At 34.6% G+C, this 21,176-nt stretch overlaps 1 protein-coding gene across 2 annotated transcripts in view; it reads right to left on the bottom strand.

The window, feature by feature from the left end:
• OMA1 (OMA1 zinc metallopeptidase) overlaps positions 1-21,176 on the bottom strand; it is a 53,026-nt gene that overhangs the window by 31,663 nt on the left and 187 nt on the right. The window contains exons 1-7 of one of the 2 annotated variants that reach the window (XM_019628293.1): positions 21,060-21,092; positions 13,344-13,862; positions 10,609-10,837; positions 7,700-7,873; positions 7,493-7,600; positions 4,565-4,693; positions 1,195-1,269 (exon numbers count right to left, since the gene is read on the bottom strand). In XM_019628293.1, coding sequence (XP_019483838.1) covers positions 1,195-1,269; positions 4,565-4,693; positions 7,493-7,600; positions 7,700-7,873; positions 10,609-10,837; positions 13,344-13,843 — 1,215 coding nt within the window. In that variant the 5' untranslated portion in view covers positions 13,844-13,862; positions 21,060-21,092. Of the gene's footprint in view, positions 1-1,194; positions 1,270-4,564; positions 4,694-7,492; positions 7,601-7,699; positions 7,874-10,608; positions 10,838-13,343; positions 13,863-21,059; positions 21,093-21,176 lie in introns of those variants that run through there. The other variant, XM_019628292.1, reaches the window with a different exon arrangement.

Genomic DNA, 21,176 nt, shown 5'->3' on the forward strand with positions numbered 1-21,176 from the left:
AAGCTCTTAGATAGCAAGACTTACTACAACACTACAGCGATGATGTGGTATTGGCTCAAAAATAAGTAGTAGGCCAATGGAATAGAAAAGGGAATCCAGAAACATGCTTCCATATAAGCTTCCCACATTTGTGATAGACACAATGAAGTACAGTAGAGACAAAAATTAATCTTTAATAAATAGTGCTGAGTTCATTAGATATCCATCTGGAAAAATTATCTTGACCTCTTCCTCATATTATATGTAAAAAAGATATCAAAACAATAAAGCTTCTTGGAAATAAAACAGAAACAATTTATTGAGATAGGCAAACATTTCTTATCCAGAAAACACTTACCTAAAAAGAAAATTTTATAAACTGTAGTACATTAAAATTAGGAAATTCTTGATATAGCCAATCTGTGGACCATTATTTGGGAACCTCTCAATCTGTGCGGTCTGATAATTCACTTAATTCTACTTATGTAACATTCAAGACTGCTTTTGCTTTTGTGAATGAGTAATATCTTGATTTATAAAATTAAATTCATAAAACTCATGAGAAGTTTGAATAACAGTGATTTTCAATAGTCAGGACTAACTACTGAAAACTCAACAAACAATCAAATACAATTTGAATTTAATATGTGAAACACCATCGTTTTCACTCATTTTTTAAAAATCCAGTTTTACTTCTAATGTTAAATCCTACTACTAATAATACTTGGTAACCACAGGTGACTGAAAATAGAAGCCAGGCATAAAGTATCCTGTTAAGTAGACATGAACAAAGCTAACAAATCAGGGTAAACACCCAGAGCCACTCTCTAGGGCTAGCAAAAATAAGCCAGCTACTGCAACAAAAATAATCTGAAAGATACAGAGTAATAAGCCTGCTCTCCTACCATTTATTTTAATGGTAAAAATTCAGTTTGCTCAGCCAGGATCATAGCTTCAATATGATAAACGTTTTTTCAAACCAGAAAAAACAGCTACACATCATCTTATTTACTCAAAAGGCCTCCTTAGATCAGTGAAACAAGGGAGAGGAGTAAAACAGAGCATGAGCTTCCAGAGGGCACAGATCTAAAATGGTATTAATGAAAAGTTATATACAGTCCAACTCTCATTCTCTGGCCACGCCAAACTTTATTTAAGACAATGCACATTTATCTTTTACTGTGTGGACACTGTATTCTGAGCTAAACATTTTACCTTTGCAGCAAGCTGTAGTCCGACTTTGTCAGCTTCAGCCTCCAATGTTCTACTGTATGGTCTATCAAACATATACTAAGAAGAAACAGGAAAGAAAAGCTCCATTATAAAGGTTATTTCATAACAAAATGAGATTTTTAACATTTCATGGAGTATCTAGGATAAAGTTTTTATACTCTCCATTTTTAACACTTAAAGAACACTATGGTACAAAACATAAAGTGCAGCCTTTATTTCCTCCACCAGAGATTAATGTTTTTTAAACATAGGATAGAAAAAAGAAATCATGCCTACAAACTTCCTGAGAGTCTATAGTATCATACAGAGTCCTTTTATTTTTCCACTTATAATCTCCACCTACTATGTAGAAGATTCCCTAAGAAAGCTTATTGATGCACTCTTTTATTATGGCCAAGAAACATTTTGATCTTGTGGTTTTAAAAGAAAACTGAAAAAAACATAGCTATGTAATAGTCAGTGACACTACTAGGGGATTTATTTCAGTTGGAAAATTATCCACACTGCAGAATGTTCTTTCTTCGATAAATCATCTTAATTTCCTTTTTTTTCTAAGTATTGATTAGTTAAGAAAATGAAACTGTCTTCCAACTTCAATAAAAAATGCAAATAGATATTGTAACTTTAATTTTCCTAATTACTTGTATTTATGTGAATGCTTTCCAGTTAAATTCTAATTTTCAGTAAGTACTAAAACTTTGTAGAAGATGGATCAATAGGCAGGACTTTTGAGAAAAGGGCTATTAATTGGGGAAGCAATTTTTCAGAGGTAGCTACATGTCAGTGATGGCTAGAAAAAATATTATCAATCTGATCTGTAGTATGTGACCATTAGATATGACTTTCTTCCTCCTCAATCACCTCTGCTTTAGGTTGTCTCTGCTTTAGGTTGCTGAACTATACCATAGTGTCTTCATTCTCCATGACTCATCTACAGGTGTTCCATCAAGTCGACTGATAATATAACTGATTAGAATCTCTACTTTTTTTTTTCTTTTTTTAGCTGAGCCATCCTGCCAACAGGTGGCAGCTCAGCTCAGGCTGGGAATCGAACCGCTAGTTGCTCAGAACTCACACTCTTGAGCAAGCTCTTAACCAACTGAACCACTCGGCCAGCCCAGTATAACTGATTAAAAGCATTGCTTTTAAAAGGAGACAAACTTGATATTCAAGTCCAAATACTGACAGTTTTTAACTGTTAACCCTGAACTAATTGTTTAACCCATCTAAGCCTAGTCGCATCACATGTAAAATGGAGCAGTAAAAGTACCACTCTCCTAGAATTGCAGAGGACGAAATGAGCAAACAATAACAACAATAGCTCCTATATATTGAGTCCTTATTTTGTGCCAGGTACTGTGCTAAATGCTATAAACCAGTGGTTCTCAATGGGATGTCACTGTGCTCCCCCGGGGGAATTTGGAAATATGTGGAGCCATTTTTGATTGTCTGGAGGAGCGGGGTGGGGATGCGGGAAGGGAGAATACTACTGGCATCTAGTGGGGGAAAGTCTACATGTTTTAGAGGCACTAGATATTTAGAGATTACTAAACATCCTATAATGCACAGGACAACTCTCCACCATAATTATCCGGCCCAAAATGTTAATAGTACTTATATTGAGAAATCCTGCTTGAAATGCATCATTCATTTCACAACAATGCTTTGAGTTAGCCAGTATTTACAAATGAAGAAACTGAGATCTATATAGATGAAGTAACCTGTCCAGGTTCTACAGAATTTAGGTTTAAAAGATCCTAATTCAAACACAGGTCCATCTGACCAAGGCCTATGTTTTTCACTCCTGTACCTAATTAATCTGCAGTGTTTATCCTAGTGCCTAACATATGGTAAGCACTCGATAAATGTTAGCTACTATAATTATTACTAATGACTCTCAAAACCCTGCCTGGTAGCTCTATAAAGGCTGCTACATTATATCCAAATCTTTAAGTTTACAAAAAATAGGGCTCCCCAATGGTTAAGTAAGGGCCCCGACTTCTTCCCTCTTCTCTTCCTTTCTCTGGCAAATGAGTGTCAGCAATTCCCCGCCTTAATGATTTCACTATCCATATTCCTGTCTTGTCTCTAATCACAAGAGCAAGGCTTTCTAGAGAGAGAAATATTTCCTTGTCGCTGAAACTGGGGGGAGACGGGAGGGCTTGATTTAGGAAAAGACTTCAAACAGAAGTAATCCCTACTTTATTTTCAGTTTAATTATTAAAGAATTATTCTGAAGTAGCAGGATTCATCAAGTATTTCAAGAAAGAAACCACTACAAGTTATCTTTCTTATGACCAAATCTTCTGATTCCATTGCAGAAAAAGCTATCTGTTGACAGAGAAAAAAACCACCTTAACTCCTTTGACTTCCCAGCACCTCACGACAGAAATAAAGTTCAAGATATGAGATCCTATAACCTAAACAATAATCATTCCTTCTTTTTCCTTTAAAGAACCTTTATTTCAATATAAATGAAGCCAAATGATATGGTAACACTGAACAATAGCTTTAGTTATCCAATTTCAAAAGCAATTTGTCTACAAGAATTTTAGACATTAGATTTAAACAGCACCCAGATGGCACTCTGATGGGTGCTCCACAAATCATTAAATAAACAAATAACAGATTGTTCCTAAATAACCAAACCTCCCAGGACGAGAGGAAATATTTGAAAAAATGTAAGATAAAATAATTAATCATAGTTAACAAAGCAATTATCGGGATTGCAAGACCTATAGTGCTTTGAACTGAAAATCAATTTTATGAGATGATTATCATTATAAATAAGTACTAAAAACAAAAGTTAACACCTAGTAAGACTGTCCTTTCAGTATTTCCCAGGAAATGTTAGTTTAACTAAGAATGAAGAGAGGGTGGTATAGCAGCCTTAGCCAACCCTATGCCCATAAAAGTTTGTAAGTTTTAAGAGTTCTCCATCAAAATGCAAATATTTAGGGGAAGGGAGAGTCATCTAGTGAGCACACCCCAGTCACTATGAGAGACAAAAGTGGCAAGTTTAAAGGTAAAGCGACAGAAGGAAAGGAAGGACTTGTGACTGGGTTACTTATCTCTTTAAGACCCTTAACTATGTAAAAAAAAAAATTAAGTTAGCCAAAAGCTGCTAAGCCCTTCTAACCCATCTATCTCCATCATTTGAGAGATGTAGCACTTTCTAATTTGAATACTCATTAAGAATATCCCCTAAAAATGAGAAAACATAAGACATTAAAGTTAGCACCCATATTTCATGACAATGTGTAAAACACCTCTGGTATTTGTTGCTTTACAGTAATATTAAAATATCCTCACCACAGGCCATTACAAATTCAAGCTATTGTCTCAGACTTACCTCCTGCAATTTAGACTGTATCCACTGGCCCAAAAGTGCCAAACTATCTCGAGGACAAACGGCCCAAATCATTGTTAGAAAAATCAGACCTAGAAAATCCAATAAATGAACAAAGCTGGCCTTTTCTACCTGAGAATAATCAAAATAATGAAAATTACATTTAATAAATTGAGACAGTAAATGCTTACATTTTCTAGTTCATCATGTGTAATCACATTAAATAATCACTTGTGTTTAACTGAACCTCACCAACTAAGACTGTAAGTTTCTTTTCTTCTGTGTACTTTATCCTTTCCCAGTCTGTTTGTACCATTCCATGCTTACATATTTATATGTCTTCATTCATCCATTCAATTAACATTCACTGAGCCACTTACCATCACTCAGATACAATGACAACTTCACTAATCTTCAGTTTCTTATATTAACAAGCATAATAATCTTGTCAAAGAGGTACAATTATCCCTATTTTAAAGATAAAGAAACTAAGAGGGAGATAGGTTAAAAGAGTTGCCCAAATTCACACAGCTGTTAGTAAAAGGACAAGGAGTCCAACCCAGGAAGTTTTAGTTTTTACTACAGTTGCTAAATCTTTTCAAAAATCAAATAAATGTGTTTATTATTTTTATACTTTTGGACAACAACAAAACACTACCTAACACATGAAGCAGTTAACATAAATGACAATTCAGAAAAAGTTTAGAAGTTTATTTTAAACAAAAATTTGGCCTTCATGACCTTAATAGATGAAGTATGATTTATTTATGTGAGTCTGCAATTTTAGTAAGCCTAGTATTTCTCAACAGGAAATTGGGTTCCATGAATTTCTGTATTTACTTTGAGCAAAAATCAAAAAAGGTTTTGCTTAAAATAGCTGTTTTGAGTAGTAATAGCTAAATATAAGTTTAATGCATTGGATTGTTCATTGTTCACCATTAAGGTTGATTATAAATATTAATGTAATGCTAATACTAATAATACAGGAGTCATTACTTCATTGTATGAAACATGACTGACAGCTAAAAATAACCACCTTCTCTTTACAATATAACCTGCTCTCACAAAGCACTCTTTGCTTCACTATAAGAACTGTGGATCATGAAAAACAATTATGAAATTATTTTAGCACGAAAGTGAAAAACTCCAAAAGATGAAGTCATTATAGAAGACAAAAAATCCTTGCTGTTAATTACTGAAGAATATAATTGCCATTAAACAGCAAAATCTGTATTTGTGGAATGAAGAAAACAACATAAAAGGCTATATCAAATCAAAATGAAGACTCCTAAAAGAGAAAACACAGTATTGATAATTCTAAGACCTCTGCCAAAGAAATATTAATAATTATTTTCTATTTTTAGGCTGCTGTTTGTTTTTTATATCTCATCTAATTATTGTTCCTGCACTGAAAGAGATGACAAGATGCTGAAGCACTGAATGAAATGCCACAGAAACAAATGTACTAAATATTAACATCTTTTCAATGCTAAAAATGGCCAAAATTGATTGATTTTGGTTATGAAGCTATTTCTTGAAAGATAAAATCTATTCAACTGCTCAGATTTATTCTTGTATATATTTGTTTAAAAATATATTTTTTATATTTCCCTGTAACTCAGAAGAAATAAAGATGATAATTACTATTTGTGCTGCAGAAAAGCATCACTTTGGCCCACCTCATCTTACTGATACTCTAAGCAATAAATAAAATTAGAGATGGCTTTTAAAGGAATTAATATAACATTATCATTTAAAGTTAATATTACTTGCATTTCCTACATAGTATTTCACAATCCTTTCACTATTTACCATCATGTTTTCAATTAAAGAAAATATACCTCTCCCTAATGATGTAGACAAAAGAACCATGCACATTTTTTTTAAAGTTTTTATTAATGGGGAGTTGGCATACAGTATTAAATTAGTTTCAAGTGTACAGCATAGTGATTTAACATTTATATAGCTTACGGTGTGACCACAATTAGTCTAGTAACCACCTGTCACTGTGCAGTTATTATGATATTATTGACTATCTTCCCTGTGCTGTACATCGATAGATGAATGGATAAAAAAAAAGAGCCATTTATATTTTTAATGAATAAAAATGAGTAAACAAATATATTACTTTATGGACTCATAACAAATCAAAAATATGTATATTCATGGGAGCATAAATCAATCTGAATTATATGATTTATAAGAAAGTGTTGCCAACAAACAGGTAACTGTGGTAAAAGGAAGCAGACTTGCTAACAGAAGACTTGGGTTAAAGTCCCAATTCTGCCGCTTTGTCACATTAGTCATGTTACTTAGAGCCTTTTTAATCATCAGTTTCCTCGTATATAATATAGGGATATTAAATACTCGTACATACCTCATGAGGATAGTATTAAAATTATGAGAAGATATGTATTAAAAGCTCAATAAAGTGTAATACGGCAAAGTATCATTATTATTACTCTGCATTAATGATTTATAGCATATCATTCTAGACATTTTCAAAGATGCTCCAAGCTATCCTTGGAGAATGAACAAAAAAATGAGAAAACTGATTTACCCACTTAAATAGTAATATCACTTTCCTATAGTTAATTTAATGACTAGATTACAAGCATGTTAATAATTACGGAAAGTTTAAAATCTAATTTGAAATAATTAGAGGTTGAGAATAATTACCTTTTAGCAAAAGAGACAGGTGATAAAAATAGTATTTAAGAGAAACTAATTATTCAGTATCAAATACTAAAGACCATAAAAACTCCCAAATTTAGCCAATCATATTTTTTTGGGTAACAAAATAAGACAATTACTAAAAACTAAAATTCTATCATAAAAAAACCCCACAAAACTGAAAAGATTCAGCCCTTTAAAAGATTTACCTTGCGAACTGCAAAGCAGTAAGACAGAGTGTTCACTGTAGGTACTTACAGCATGCCCAAGTACTGCATGTGCGATTTCATGGCCCAGAAGGAAGGCAAGTTGATGAATATCAGTCACACTATTTAAAAGCCCAGTGAAGATAAACACTTGTCCATTCTGCACCATAAAGAAAATAATGTCAGCTATTAGAACTCCATAAAAAACAAAGATGCTAAGTTTAACAATTAAAAATTAGGTTTGAGAACGTTTACTTACTGGAAGCACAAAGGCATTTATATCTGGGGAATCAACCACATGAATAACCCAAGTGATCTCAGAGATCTCTGGAATATCTTTATTGCATTCAACTAAATGAAAAAACACTTCTTTAGCGGCCAGGTATCGAGCATCTTTCTCAGTTAGCATGTCATTTTTAAATTCTTCCATCCACTGAAAGATTAAAAATAAAATTAGTCTTTATTTTAAGATCTTTAGCTCTACCAAATGTTTATATTGCTTCATAGAGAGGTATATGGCTACTTATTACTGAACATTTTAATTTTTAATTAAAATGTGCATATTATTAAACACTCAAATTTCTCAAATTTGAATTATTCATGCAAAGGCAATGTGGTTTCTCACAAATGTAATAAATTCTAATAACTAAAATTTTTCATATATATTGATTCAAATAAAAATTTCATTCATCTCTTCTATTAGTCTATAAACAAATAAAATGCCTAAATATAATTTCTACTTTCCTATTTTATAAACCAAAACACTGTCTAGAGAACATAAAGATTTCATATAAGAAACTAAAATACAAAAGAAAATTACTTTCATAACTCCTGAATAAAAAAATATCCTATACTTAAGTTAAAACTTCTATTTTATATATATATATATATATATATATTCATTAAGTGTTTTATTCACACAGGAAATTACTGACATTTTAGAACCATTAGTCATATCATTTTCTCTATACTATGCTGATTAAGACTAGCCACCACATAAAGACATATTTTCTGAAGTTTTATATTCATGACAAGCCCCTTTCAAGTGTACTGAGAATAAGGATGTACTGAAAATATTACTTTAATTTCCATAAAATGTGTAATTTCTTTCACATATAAATCAACAACTTTGTAAGCTTCTTCCTTAAGATGCATTAAAAATAGGTAATTTTGTACAATAGGAATTTGTAAGTCTTTATATCAATTAACATTTTTAATAAGCACAATCACCAATGACAACGATCTGAAACAAACAAAAAAACCCACTACTATATTAACCCTTCTGAAACAGGTGAAAACAAACAAGATTATATGTACACTAGTGCCCCCTTATCCATGGGGGGATACATTCCAAAACCCCCAGCAGATGCCTAAAACCGCAGATAGTATCGAACCCTAAGTATACTGCTTTTTCCTATACATACATACATACCTATAATAAAGTTTAATTTATAAATGAAGCACAGTAAGAGATTAATAACAATAACATAGTAAAACAAGTATAACAATACACTGTGATAGTAATGTTATATGAATGCAGTCTCTCAAAAATATCTTTTCACTGTACATACCCTCCTCCTGATGATGATGTTAAGATGATAAAATGCCTACGTGATGAGGTGAAGTGAGGTACTCAGAATGGTGTGCAATTTAAAAGTTATGAATTGTTTATTTTGGGAATTTTCCATTTAATATATTTATTTGGACCGCAGTTTACTGCGGGTAACTGAAACCACAGAAAGTGAAACCATACATAAGGGGGAATTACTGTAATTGTAACACTTTATAATAGCCCTATCAGAACATGTGTTTGAATTTTCATATCAAGCAGGTGTTACATTTGTAAGTGAAAAAAAATAAGACAAAAAAGGAGAGAATATATGTATGTACAAATATATAATTTTTTAAAGCTTTTTAGTGATGTGAGTGGTAGAAGATGTACTAATTTAACACTAAGTTCATCTCACTCTTTCCAGAACACTTTCCTCAAACTTTCCCCTAACTAGACTATATTCTAAGAAACATCTCAAATCTCAGTATAAACTCTACTAGATAGAAAAGATTGATCTTAAGAACAAGCTTTTTAGTAAAAAACTATTGTTATTTCTTTTTTTAATGGTAACTTTCCATTGACAAACTTGGACGCTCAACTGGAATAAAAAGATACAAAGATCTAACCATGCCAAAGCTGTCAAGTGAGGCTATGTGACTTCAACAAGTATCAACTGAGCACATACCATGTAAGTGCTCTGCACTGGAGATAGAAAGATGATCTGTCCTCACGGAGCTCGCTGGTGGTACAACATGTTTAACTGCCTGAGTTACATTCTCCAAAGAGTTAAGGCTTCTGAATTCCGACATTACTCTGTATTCAAAAAATATAATTGGCAAAATTGATGCTACAAAACAAAAAAACTGTCTTATTCTACTCTGTTTTCAAGGTACAAAAATTCAGACTACAGATCTATTTATTCAAAAAATATACACTGGGCCGGCCGAGTGGCGCGATGGTTGGGAGCTGGCTTGGGATGCCGGAGGGCCCCGGTTCGGATCCCACATGTGAGGGCCGGTGACACTGCCCTCCACAAAAAAAAAAAAAAAAATACACTAAGCATAACTTTGTGCACTATGCTTAAGATACAATGATTAACAGACAGGGTCTCTGCCTCCACAGAACTTAGTCTAACTAAGGAGGTAGATCAGCCAGTAAATACTTACGTGAATAACTATTATGTTACCCCTGTGATAAATGTTTGGAAGGAAAAGTATAATATGCAAAGAGAAAATAAAAGTAGAACCCCAACATAGCCAAGCACTGGACACAATGGCAAAGGAGCTGATTCATAATTCAGTCAGTCTGAAGGATACTCCTTGAGCCTAATGGTACGACCCTGCCTAACCCAAGTTTAGATAATCAAGGAAGGCTTTCATGAAAAAGTGACATTTAAGCTAACATGTGATGAGCAGGAGTTAGCTGGGAGAATGGGAGGAAAGCAATGTAAGCAGTAGGAATACTAAGTATGAGAAGTCTGAGGTGCTTTGGGGAAAAAATACTAATTTCCTATCAAAGACTATAATAAAAAAAAGTACATTTTTCATATGTAAGAAACTTCCCTGCTTTAAGAGTTATATTAAGTAATATAATTAAAAACAATTCTTACTACTTACTACTTCATATTCCAGTTCCGATAAAAGACTGAAATGTTCTTTCCCCAATAATAGTAGCTTCCTCCGTCCTGTGATTGGACTCACTTCCAGGTGAGTAAAATAAAACACTACAAAGAGAAATCCAAAACTGCTCAAACCAAGGAATATCTTCCATTTATTCTTCCTTACACTTTCTTTAAATAGTTCCTTCTTGTTAGGAGGAAGTGCATGCCACCATTTCCTTATGCCCCTAGAGCAAAAAGAAAAATTCAAAGTTCCTTTAATAGTATCAGTACATATCACCAAAACTCAATGCTTATACTAGAATTTTATGTCATCAAATACTTACTTGAATTTTTTATGACATATTTCTCTGCAGAGATGGTTTTTTTCAATTTATAAAATTCTTAACTAAATGATGAAAAATGAATCAACTCCATCAAGGTACAGTTAAAAAGTCTAATCTCATTTGAATTTTCTTCAGTTATTTTAAAGATAAACATTAAGCGAGGAGCTATTTTACAACAACCACTAGTTAACATTTATTGACTGTTTACCACATGGAAAGTACTCTTCTAACCCTTATACAAGTCATCTCATTGAATCTTCATAATAACCCTGGTACAGAAGAGAACGCGACACAGGGAAGTTAAGCAATGTGTCCAAGATTGCAGAGGTAATAAGGAAAACCAGGCAATGAGGGCAAAGTGATTCTAGCATCTGAGCACTTAACCACTTAATAGGGGATGAACTGCCCAAATAAACATCTGAGGGGTTGTGATGCAATAAATCTACACCTTTAGCCGCCTTTGTCCCCACTGCTCATCAGACTTCCAGCACAACCTGCGAGTGCTTCAGCAAGGTACCAGGGAAACTACATCACCATTGATTTTAGAAATAAATATTGTTCAGTAGCTGAAACTCCGTCCCCTCCAAAACATAACAAAGGGGAGGTAATAAGAAGAGCATAAGCAAAGAAGATTTGAAAAGGAGAGATTGTATAGATAACATCTGAGCAGTTCCAGTTTCTACCAGGCAATAATACTCTCTGCTTCTTATCAGGGTCCAGACATTTTAACAACAAGCAATGTTTTCAAGGCTGGAACAAAAAATTTTCCTTGTGAGTTCATCTGTGAAATCACAAAACGAATTTAAAATACATACATAATTCTCTTGACAAAATTTATTTTATAAAGTAACTTCTTTAAATTATCTTAATTTTGTTGTCATACCTAAAATGCTTCTAAAGTGTTTCAACCCAAAAAGACCTATGAAGTATACAAAGTAAACCAACCTATGAAGAATACTTATTTCTTATTTAAAACTTTAGATGACTTGTTATAATCCATTTAAATATATAAAACCATATTCTAAAAGAAAATTTTAGGTGACTGACAATATCAACAACAATAAAAAACATAAAAATAAATAATTTAAAAGGATGAAAAGAGCTATTGGCCCAAGAACCTGGGCTAATTTATGACAAAGATTCTCTCCTCTACCATATCCAGGGTCTCCTGAACAATTTTTCAACTAGGCTTTGACTTTTGGACTTCCATGTTCATGCTGCATTGTCTAATTTTAGAAAGAATGCTGCTAAGTCTCTTTACCCAGAATCCCCCATCCTCCATATCTGATCACCCTTGCTATCTAACCAGGTTCCTCATCCTTCACCAGCCACCAGGTGACAGCTGATCACCCTCACCTGCCTTCAGCAAGAATCCTGTTAGGTCTGTCTGGGCAGAATCCCCACCCTTACTCCCAATATTCCCTCTAATTTTCCATCCACCAACCACTCCCTATGCTGCTCCTTGGCTATAAATTCCTACTTGCCCATGCTGTATGCAGAATTGACTCTGGTTCTATACTGAGGTCTCTTTTCCCCTACTACAATACTCCCAAATAAAACCTGTTTTTACTGCTTTAACTATTGTCTAGCTCTGGTTTTCTTTGACAGTTGTTAACTTAAAATGAGAGCTAATATAGCTGCATGTTTTTTGCATGCCAATATAAAATCATAAAGAACACAATGAATTACAGAGTACAAGTTCTCAATTTTGATAAAAAGAAAATTAGGTTGGTTAGTATGGAAGTTAGAAGGCTAGAAGGGACTTCCCCGTTATCAAGCTTAAGAAAGCTTCAGGAGGAGACAATGTTTAACTTTACCTTTCTTCAATCTTCATGGAGCATATAAAACAGGATTAATTTGGGGGAGATGGGGTTAAATCAAATCTAAAGTACTATTTAGCTGTAAAAGTATTAATTATAATAAAGGACTATCAGGAGCAAATAATAGAGATTTGGTGAAAACAGAATAGAAAAATAAATTAATAAATATTAATGGTTTAAGAGTTAACTTGGGTAGGAGTGAGTCCATTCTTAAAGAAGTACAGTTCTTCACTTTTATGATCTGTTGCCTCAAATTCCATACACTAAAAAGGAATGTTTGTATTGTTCATATACATGAGTTATAATCCACAGTTCTGTTTCTTTTTGTAATCATATATACAAGGTCAATCTTTTAAAATGTGTCTATACAATATACGAGAATAATTTTTAAAGATCACATTTCTGTAAGTTAATATGCAGTAAATTATTTCAAGATTATTAAGTCATACATAAAAATGGGTAGAACCGTTTAGAAACTTAATTTTGAGCTAAATATGGGAGGAAAATCCAACAAATTTCCTTTCAAAGTGTAGTTTTACAAATATCCTTTAGCATAAAAGTTTATTTTTTTAAAAAAAGCATTTTACCTGCCTATAATGATTGCAAGTAGTTTCTGCACTGGTTTAAGAATTACCAGCAAGAGAGGAACGGGAGCAGCCTGGAACCGCGGAGAAGTGTGGAAATGCCTGGTGTCTCTTACGGGAAAATGGTTTAGAGGACGCACTACTGAGAGAGCAGGAACTACTCCAATTTCTTTGGTCAGCTGCTGTCTTGAAAAAGAGTCATTCCATGCAGTACATTTTTGTGTAATCATCCAAATTTCCTTACTTTTGACACTTGAGAGGCACTCTGTACTTTTGTTATTAAAAGTCCTACAGAAATGAAAGGTTCCAGGCAGAGAAGTCAACTTATCACACTGATTTACTCCCAGGCTCTGGTACTTATTTACTATACGGTTAATTTGTACTTGATGACAGTCCAGTGAGGTTACAGCTAGTGTGTTACATTTTCGCCAGTGGGTCAGTAAATTAAATCGGAAGAAAATACAGTTTCTAATAGCAGACTGTAATCCATAGATGAAGCTCATCTTTCTTTTGCTTGATTATCTGGAACACAAAAATTAAACTATAAATATCTCTGGAAAATACTTATTTACGAACCTGGGAATATAACACTTGTGAAATAGATGCGTCAGTTGTTCTTCCTTTAACACATTTCACACTAAAATACCTTGGGTTTCTCTCTTCACCACCCCTATAGCGATGCTTTTGAGCAATACAAACCAAAGAAGTTTCACTTACTTTTTCTTACTCTTCAACATGTACTTTAAAAAAAACCTGTCTTTCCTCTTTTTTTATTTTTAGTTGGGGGAAGTCTGTCTTTATTGTAACAGCTAAATTACTTGGGGAATAAGAAATGGATTACATAAAAACAGCAGTAAAATTTTATCAATTGGCAGTAACTGGGGAAAAGAAACATGTAATAAAATACAAAACCTAACATATAAGATGTATTTTTTTAAAATACGAATTTATTTCTTTTAGAAATAAATCACAGCACTTATGATAGGGGTCAAGATGGAGTTAAGTGGGACCAGACTTATCTTCTCACGTAAAACAACTGAAGAAACAGAATAAATAAAACAATGCTTTCAACACACTGGACGTTAGGAAATGAAGGACAGTGATCCCTGAGATGGGAAACAAACAAGATGAGCTGTACAATACACAGAGAGGGAGAAATTAGGCACATTCCAACGTCTCCCTAAATTGAAGAGATGAGGCTGGCAGTTCAAGTAGGCCACATTAGCTAGAGCTCACAGAGCAGAGTACAAGAGAAGACAGCTGCACAGAAAACAAATCCAGAGACCTGCAGAGCGCCCCTCGTGTACCTAGCTGAGTCCTGATCTAGGCATACCTGTGAGAAAATTCCCTGGAGCTGGGAAAGAACCACCAGAATGAATTAGAGAAACAATATAATATGTAGGGCTCACAAAGGACAGAGCATAGTGCCTGTTCCCGTCCTTCAAAGCGGAAAGCCTTAGAATCATGGGGCACTGGGTAGAGTACTCAGAAGAGTTTTGCCCCAATGTTACAGAAAAACTGGTCCTGGACTAGAAGGCTGCTCTGGCCCTACCTAAAGAAGATTAAAAGCAACACCCAAAAAGATCAAACTGTTTCTAAGTAACTTAACAACATACCAGGAAAAAAGCTCAAGAACAGTTATAAGAATACAAGCACTTAACAAGGTATCATTTACAATTAAAAATTACAAGGCATGCGAAAAGCAAGAAATGTGATCCATAATTAGGAGAAACATCAATCAATAGAAACTAACTCCTAAACAACACAAATGACAGCATTAGGGGACAAGGATATTAAAGCAGTTATTATTAACTACAAGTATATTCCATATGTTTAAGAAGTCTAAGGAAATGTTTAGTATTTAATGTAGAGACATAGAACATGCTTTTTTTGAAAGAATTACAATGAACTTTTAGACAAGAAAACTGTGTTAGATGAAAAATACAATGGATGACACTAACAGCAGATGATACATTGTAGAAACAAATACTTATGAACTTGTGGTATCTACAGAAAGTATCCCAAGTGAAATGCAGAAAAAAAATACACTAGAAAAAAAAATGCATAGAACATCAATGAGGCGTGGAATAACTTTAAGGGGCCTAATATATGTGAAACTGGAGTCCCAGAAAAGGGGGGAGGGCTAGCACAGAAAAAAAATACTTGAAAAAAATAATAGCCAAAATTTTCCAAATTTGATGAAAACAGTCAACTCACAAAATCCAAGAAATGTAATGACCCACACACACAAGAAACAGAAAGGAAACAACTCCAAGGTATATCATAATCAAATTTAGGACTGATGAATTGAAAAACCTTAACTTTGACATCTTAGGTGAAATGGGTACATTCCTTGTAAAATACAAATTATCAAAGCTAACTCAAGAATTAGAAAACCTGAAAAGCCCTGTATCTAGTTTTTAAAATGAATTTGTAATTAAAAACTTTCCCACAAAGAAAGCTCTAGGCCCAAATAGCTTCATTGGGGAATTCTACAAAACATTTAAAGAAAAATTAGTAATAATTTTATACCAACACTTCCAGGAAATTGAAAAGAAAGGCATAATTTGCAACTCACTCCATAAGACGAGTATTACCCTGACACCAAAGCCAGAAAAAAGCATTACTAGAAGACTATAGAGTAATATCCTTCATGAAAAAATAAAAAATTCTTAACAATACTTTAGAAATATCTAATTAAACAATACATAAAAAAGATACCACATCATGACCAACTGAGATTTGTCCCAGGAATGTAAAGTTGGTTACACAAAAAATCAATGGAATTCGCCCTATTCAAAGACTGAAAAACAAACACTATATGATCCTCTCAATAGACACAGAAGAAGCATTTGATAAAATCCAATATCCATCCTTAATAAAAACTCTCCGTGAACTAGGACACCTGCAGAAAACCTTTAGCCAACACAATATTTACTAGTGAAAAACTATACTGTCCTCCTAAGAGCAGGACCAACACAAGATGTCCACGCTCACCACTTCTATTCAACATTGTACTGGAGCTCCTAGTCGGTGCAATAGAATTAAATAAACAAATACATACCCAACTAAATAAACAAATGCCATCCAGAAAAGAAATAAAGAAGTAAAATGGTCTTTATTAAGCCTACATCACATGATCATCTTTTTGAAAATCCAAACAAATCTACAAAAAAAAACACACAAAAAAAACCTATTTTAAAATGAGCTTAGTAGGATGGCAGGATACAAGAGCAGTATACAATTTTACTTTTATATATTAGTGATAGAAGTAAGACCCTACTTCCCCTCTAAAGTACATACTCTGTGATTCCAGCTCTATAATATAAACTGTAGAAAATGCAAACTGCTGTATAGTTATAGATAAGTTATTGCCTGAGGGTGAGGAGGTAAAGAGGGCCAAGTAGAGGGAATACAAATTTAGGGAGTAAGGTATGTTCAGTATCTTGACTGTGGTGCTGGTTTCACAGGTGTCCACCTTAAGTTAAAACTCATACTATACAGTATAAATATGTATAATTTATTGTATATCAATTATACACCAATTAAGCTATTTTTTAAGACACTAAAAAGAGACAATAAGAAAAGGTATTGTGTGAACTTTGATTAGATCCTAGTTTGAAAGAAAAAAATGAGCTTTAGAAGACTGCTGAGGCTACTGGGGGAATTTGAATATGGATTTGCTTTTAGATTATTTTAGATAAATACTGCTTATTTTCTTAGGTGACAATGATACTGTGGTTATGTAGGTGATTATCTTATACCTGAAGCGCTTGCTGAGGTCTCTTCATGATGAATAAGACTTAAATTATACAGCAAATGTACACACACACACACACACACACACACAGAGGACATAAAGCTGATCCGGTAAAATATGAACAATCATTGCATCTAAGTAGTGGTTATATATGTGTTCATTAATTTTTTTCAATTATTCTGGATATTTCAAAATCTTCATTAAAAGTTACGGAAAATATATAAATTCAGCTCAACCTAAGCTAATATAATATTACCTAGAAAGATGCTTCAGAACACCAGTTATGATAAATAGTATTATCTATATAGCAAACCTTTTGAAAATCGCTCAAATTTTGTATGTGAGTTACAGATGCAGCATAAAATTCTGCCCCTGCCCTCTTGGAGGTTACAAATCTAGTTGAGGAGAAAAAAATAATAACACAGTTCCTCATTAAGTGCTATGTATTGCATGAATTTTAAAAATAAATAAGGCTACCCATGAGTGGCAGAATAATTCAGAAAAGCAACTATGCCATTTGGGCACATGCCAAAAAAAAACAAACCCAAACAAACAAAAAACCAAATTAAAAAGAACTGTTTCAAATAGAAAAATGTACTTAAGGCTTAAATATAAAATGTCTTCTACTAGAAATCAAACTGCAAAAACAACACAAACTCAATTTTTTTCCTTTACTCTAGTAAATAAGTTTCAGACACTTGCCCAACCACACTCTTTTTATAAGTGCATCCTACAGCCTCAATTTAGGGGATAGGTCTAAACTGCTATGTTTGTCCCAAGTGGCCCCTGCCACTGACCACAGAGCTAGGAGTGGACATTTGACACTGAAAAGATTTTTGGTAAGACATTATCAGGCACAGGAATGTAGGGGCATGTATAAATTGGGGATATATTTGGTGCTATGGCAACACAAAGAACTGCAAATGCAAAAGAAGTGGGTCTACAGAAAGCACAGTGGAGATAATGTGTGGAAAGAAAGTTCGAAACCATGGAGCCTCAGAGATTGGGGGGGGGGTGAGAGGAGGCAGGCAGGGGGAGGAAGATTGAATCACACCTTCCTGGTTCCCAAGAGACCTTGTACTTCCTACATTTAATTGAGCTTCATGAGCTTTTAGTTTCTTCCAAAAATAATTCCCTCTCTTCAAAGAGTTTCTTTGAAGAGACCTCTGACTTAAGAGGTTACATGGTCTAAAACAATTACACGTTTCATACACAACCTGGTAACATTTTAATATTATACCTGTTGTTTATTGGAACTGAGGGTTCCTTCTATAGTTTGCAAAGCCAAATTCCCACTTTTCAACATTAAACTAGGAGAGCTAAAGCAATATAAAGTGAAAATCAGGAAAACAAAATCCTGCTCCCACAACTGACATAAAGTCCTACATTCCTAAATACCATGCAGCCATTAAAAAACTAGAGATCTGTGTAATCACTAAAAGATAAACGATTAAAAAAAATAACAACAAATGCTACTTGCAAAACATCTGTATATCAAGGATGGGCAAACAAATGTGTAAAACAGCATTGCACAACTTCCCGCAATGATGGAAATGTTCCATAAATGTGCTGTCTTTTATGGTAGCTCCTACACGTGGCTATTGAGCACTTGAAATGCGGCTGCTGTAACTGAGCAATTGAATTTTTAATTAACTTAATAAATTTAAAACTAAATGGCTATATATGTGACTAGCAGCTACTATATGAGTGCAGATTTGTAGGGTGCCAGCAGGTGAATATCAGCAAAGCCATACTGATCTAAATGCAGATTCATGCCCTTCTAAAGGAGCTGCGACAAGTGTAATGGAACTTGGGCACAGTGTTGCCTAATGTTTCAATATTTTCAAGGCAAGTCAGAAATTCAGACTTTATGTGGAAATTATCAATTTGTTGGCAACCAACTTAAACAAAATCATTTCACTACCTTGACCAAACATACCCAAACCCCATGAGTTTTTGATCTCTGAATTATGTTATTCATTTATTCATTAAATATGTAATGAGTGACGACTACAGTGCCATACCAGGTACCTTTCTGGATGCTATGGATATCACAAAAAACAAACACACAAACACACACACACACACACACACGAAAATCTCTACCCAATTTGTAAAAATAGTTAATGCTAAAATATGCTAGCATGTTCTGGGGATTTTTGTTATCGGTATATATTATTACAATTTTAATAGTTTTCCTTTTTTAAAATGTGTATACATTTTTTGGCACCCTTGGGGTGTGTGTGTGTGTGTGTGTGTGTGTACATATATATACACATATATCTCCCCAAAACTATTATATATGTATATATACACACCAATCTATTCATAGTGATTATTTTGGGTAGCAGGATGGTGGCTGTTAAGAAATTTAGTATTTTCATCTTATATATTTCTACGCTGCTCAAATTTCTGCAGAATGTATTACTTTTGTAAGCTCCAAAACCAGTAGAGGCAACTATTTTGTAATTTCCACTGGTTTCCACTGGCTTCAATAAACTCCTTCATAGGGTAGACCAGGCCTCCAATCACGTCTCCAGGTACCTGCCCCACCTCTCCTTCAATCATCCCTAAGCTCCAGGCCCACTGACTTACTTCCACTTCTCAGAAAAGAGAAGCTCTCATCTCCACGACTATGCACATCTATTTACACTGCTTAGCTCTGCTCATATGCCAGGCAAACTCCTGCTCATCTCTCATGCCTTATGTGAAATTTTTAACAAGTACCCTGCTGACACAAAGGTATATCATACGTATATAAGTAAAAACATAATAATTTATATCCCTGACAATCAGGTGTCACAGAGATTGTGCCTGAGAGTTTGTAATCCTTGGTTTATCTTTAAGAAAGGGTAAAGAATGGGAGAAGAAATCTATTTATCCCTTTTCAAAGAGTCCATCACTAGAGTTCACAGAGCCTAAGAAAGAATCAGGGCTGACACAACCACTTCAAAGAATTTAAGGTCAACAAAACATAGCTGGCAGCCTTCTAGGATTACTAAATTAATGATGTAAGAAAATTAAACCATTTGGATTGTTAGCCTCCACGAACATTTCAGATACTTAATTCTGTAAGTACCATCCCAGAATGAGCAAGTGCAGCCCTCACTGGCACTCACAGCTGAAGCCTGGAAGACAGTTTTAACAACTCTGCTGAAAAGGACTATTTCTTCTCTAGTTTCTATGGAAACAGCTGTCAGATTGGCAAAAATAGGACATGTACTTTAAAATAATCATTCAAGCAAAGTACACACATGATGATGGGAAAGCTTAAAAAAAAATAGGTTGGAAGGCAACAGACTTGCCTCTTACGCTTCCAAATGTCAGACTGCACCCCTTCGCCATGGCTGAGAAGGACGGATATGAACCTAAATCCTTTTAGCGAAGGTTACATGGCACTGGCCAGAGTCACTCGAGTCGATCAAGCCCTTTATTCTAAACGAGGCATTTTCATCTCCCTGGACTAAAATCTCACTGAGGGGTCGCGTCGCTCCGTTTTAGTAAGAAGTTACGTTATTTAGGGAGTATAAAAAGTGCTTGTTGTAGACAAGCTTATTTAGAAATCATGAAAACTCCCTAGAATTGGTGAGAGAGGAAATGTTCTATTTTTCACTACTTGGCTTAGGCAGGAAAACTTATTTTCTCTACTTTACGAGCGAAAGGAGGTAAACGAGGGGGACTGACTCTCAGGATGCCTTAAGCTGCTCGACGTGGTTTTCGCGGGGGAAGGTGTCAATACGGCGTTAATAAGAAACACCGCTTTTAAAAAGGAGCCGCTAATGAGAAGGAGAGGCTGAGGGGGGAGGAGGAGGACCTCCTCCGGGAGAAAACAAGTCACTCGCCAACTTGCAACTCCCGTGCGGTCAGGGCAGCGCCCTGAAGTCCCTTCATTTCACACCAAGAGAGGGGGGGAAGGGGAAGCATGGCGCTTTCTCCTCACATATTCCTCGTCTACTCACCTCCTCCCTCAGCCCCGACTCCACAAGCCCGGCTCGCCCCATTCCCGCGCCGGCACCCCTTCGTCCCTCCCTGCCCCCACCCCATCCCCGTCCCCGCCACCCAACCCCGCCGGGACC

The sequence above is a fragment of the Hipposideros armiger genome, unplaced genomic scaffold, assembly GCF_001890085.2.
Source record: "Hipposideros armiger isolate ML-2016 unplaced genomic scaffold, ASM189008v1 scaffold_779, whole genome shotgun sequence".
Lineage (NCBI taxonomy): Eukaryota > Metazoa > Chordata > Mammalia > Chiroptera > Hipposideridae > Hipposideros > Hipposideros armiger.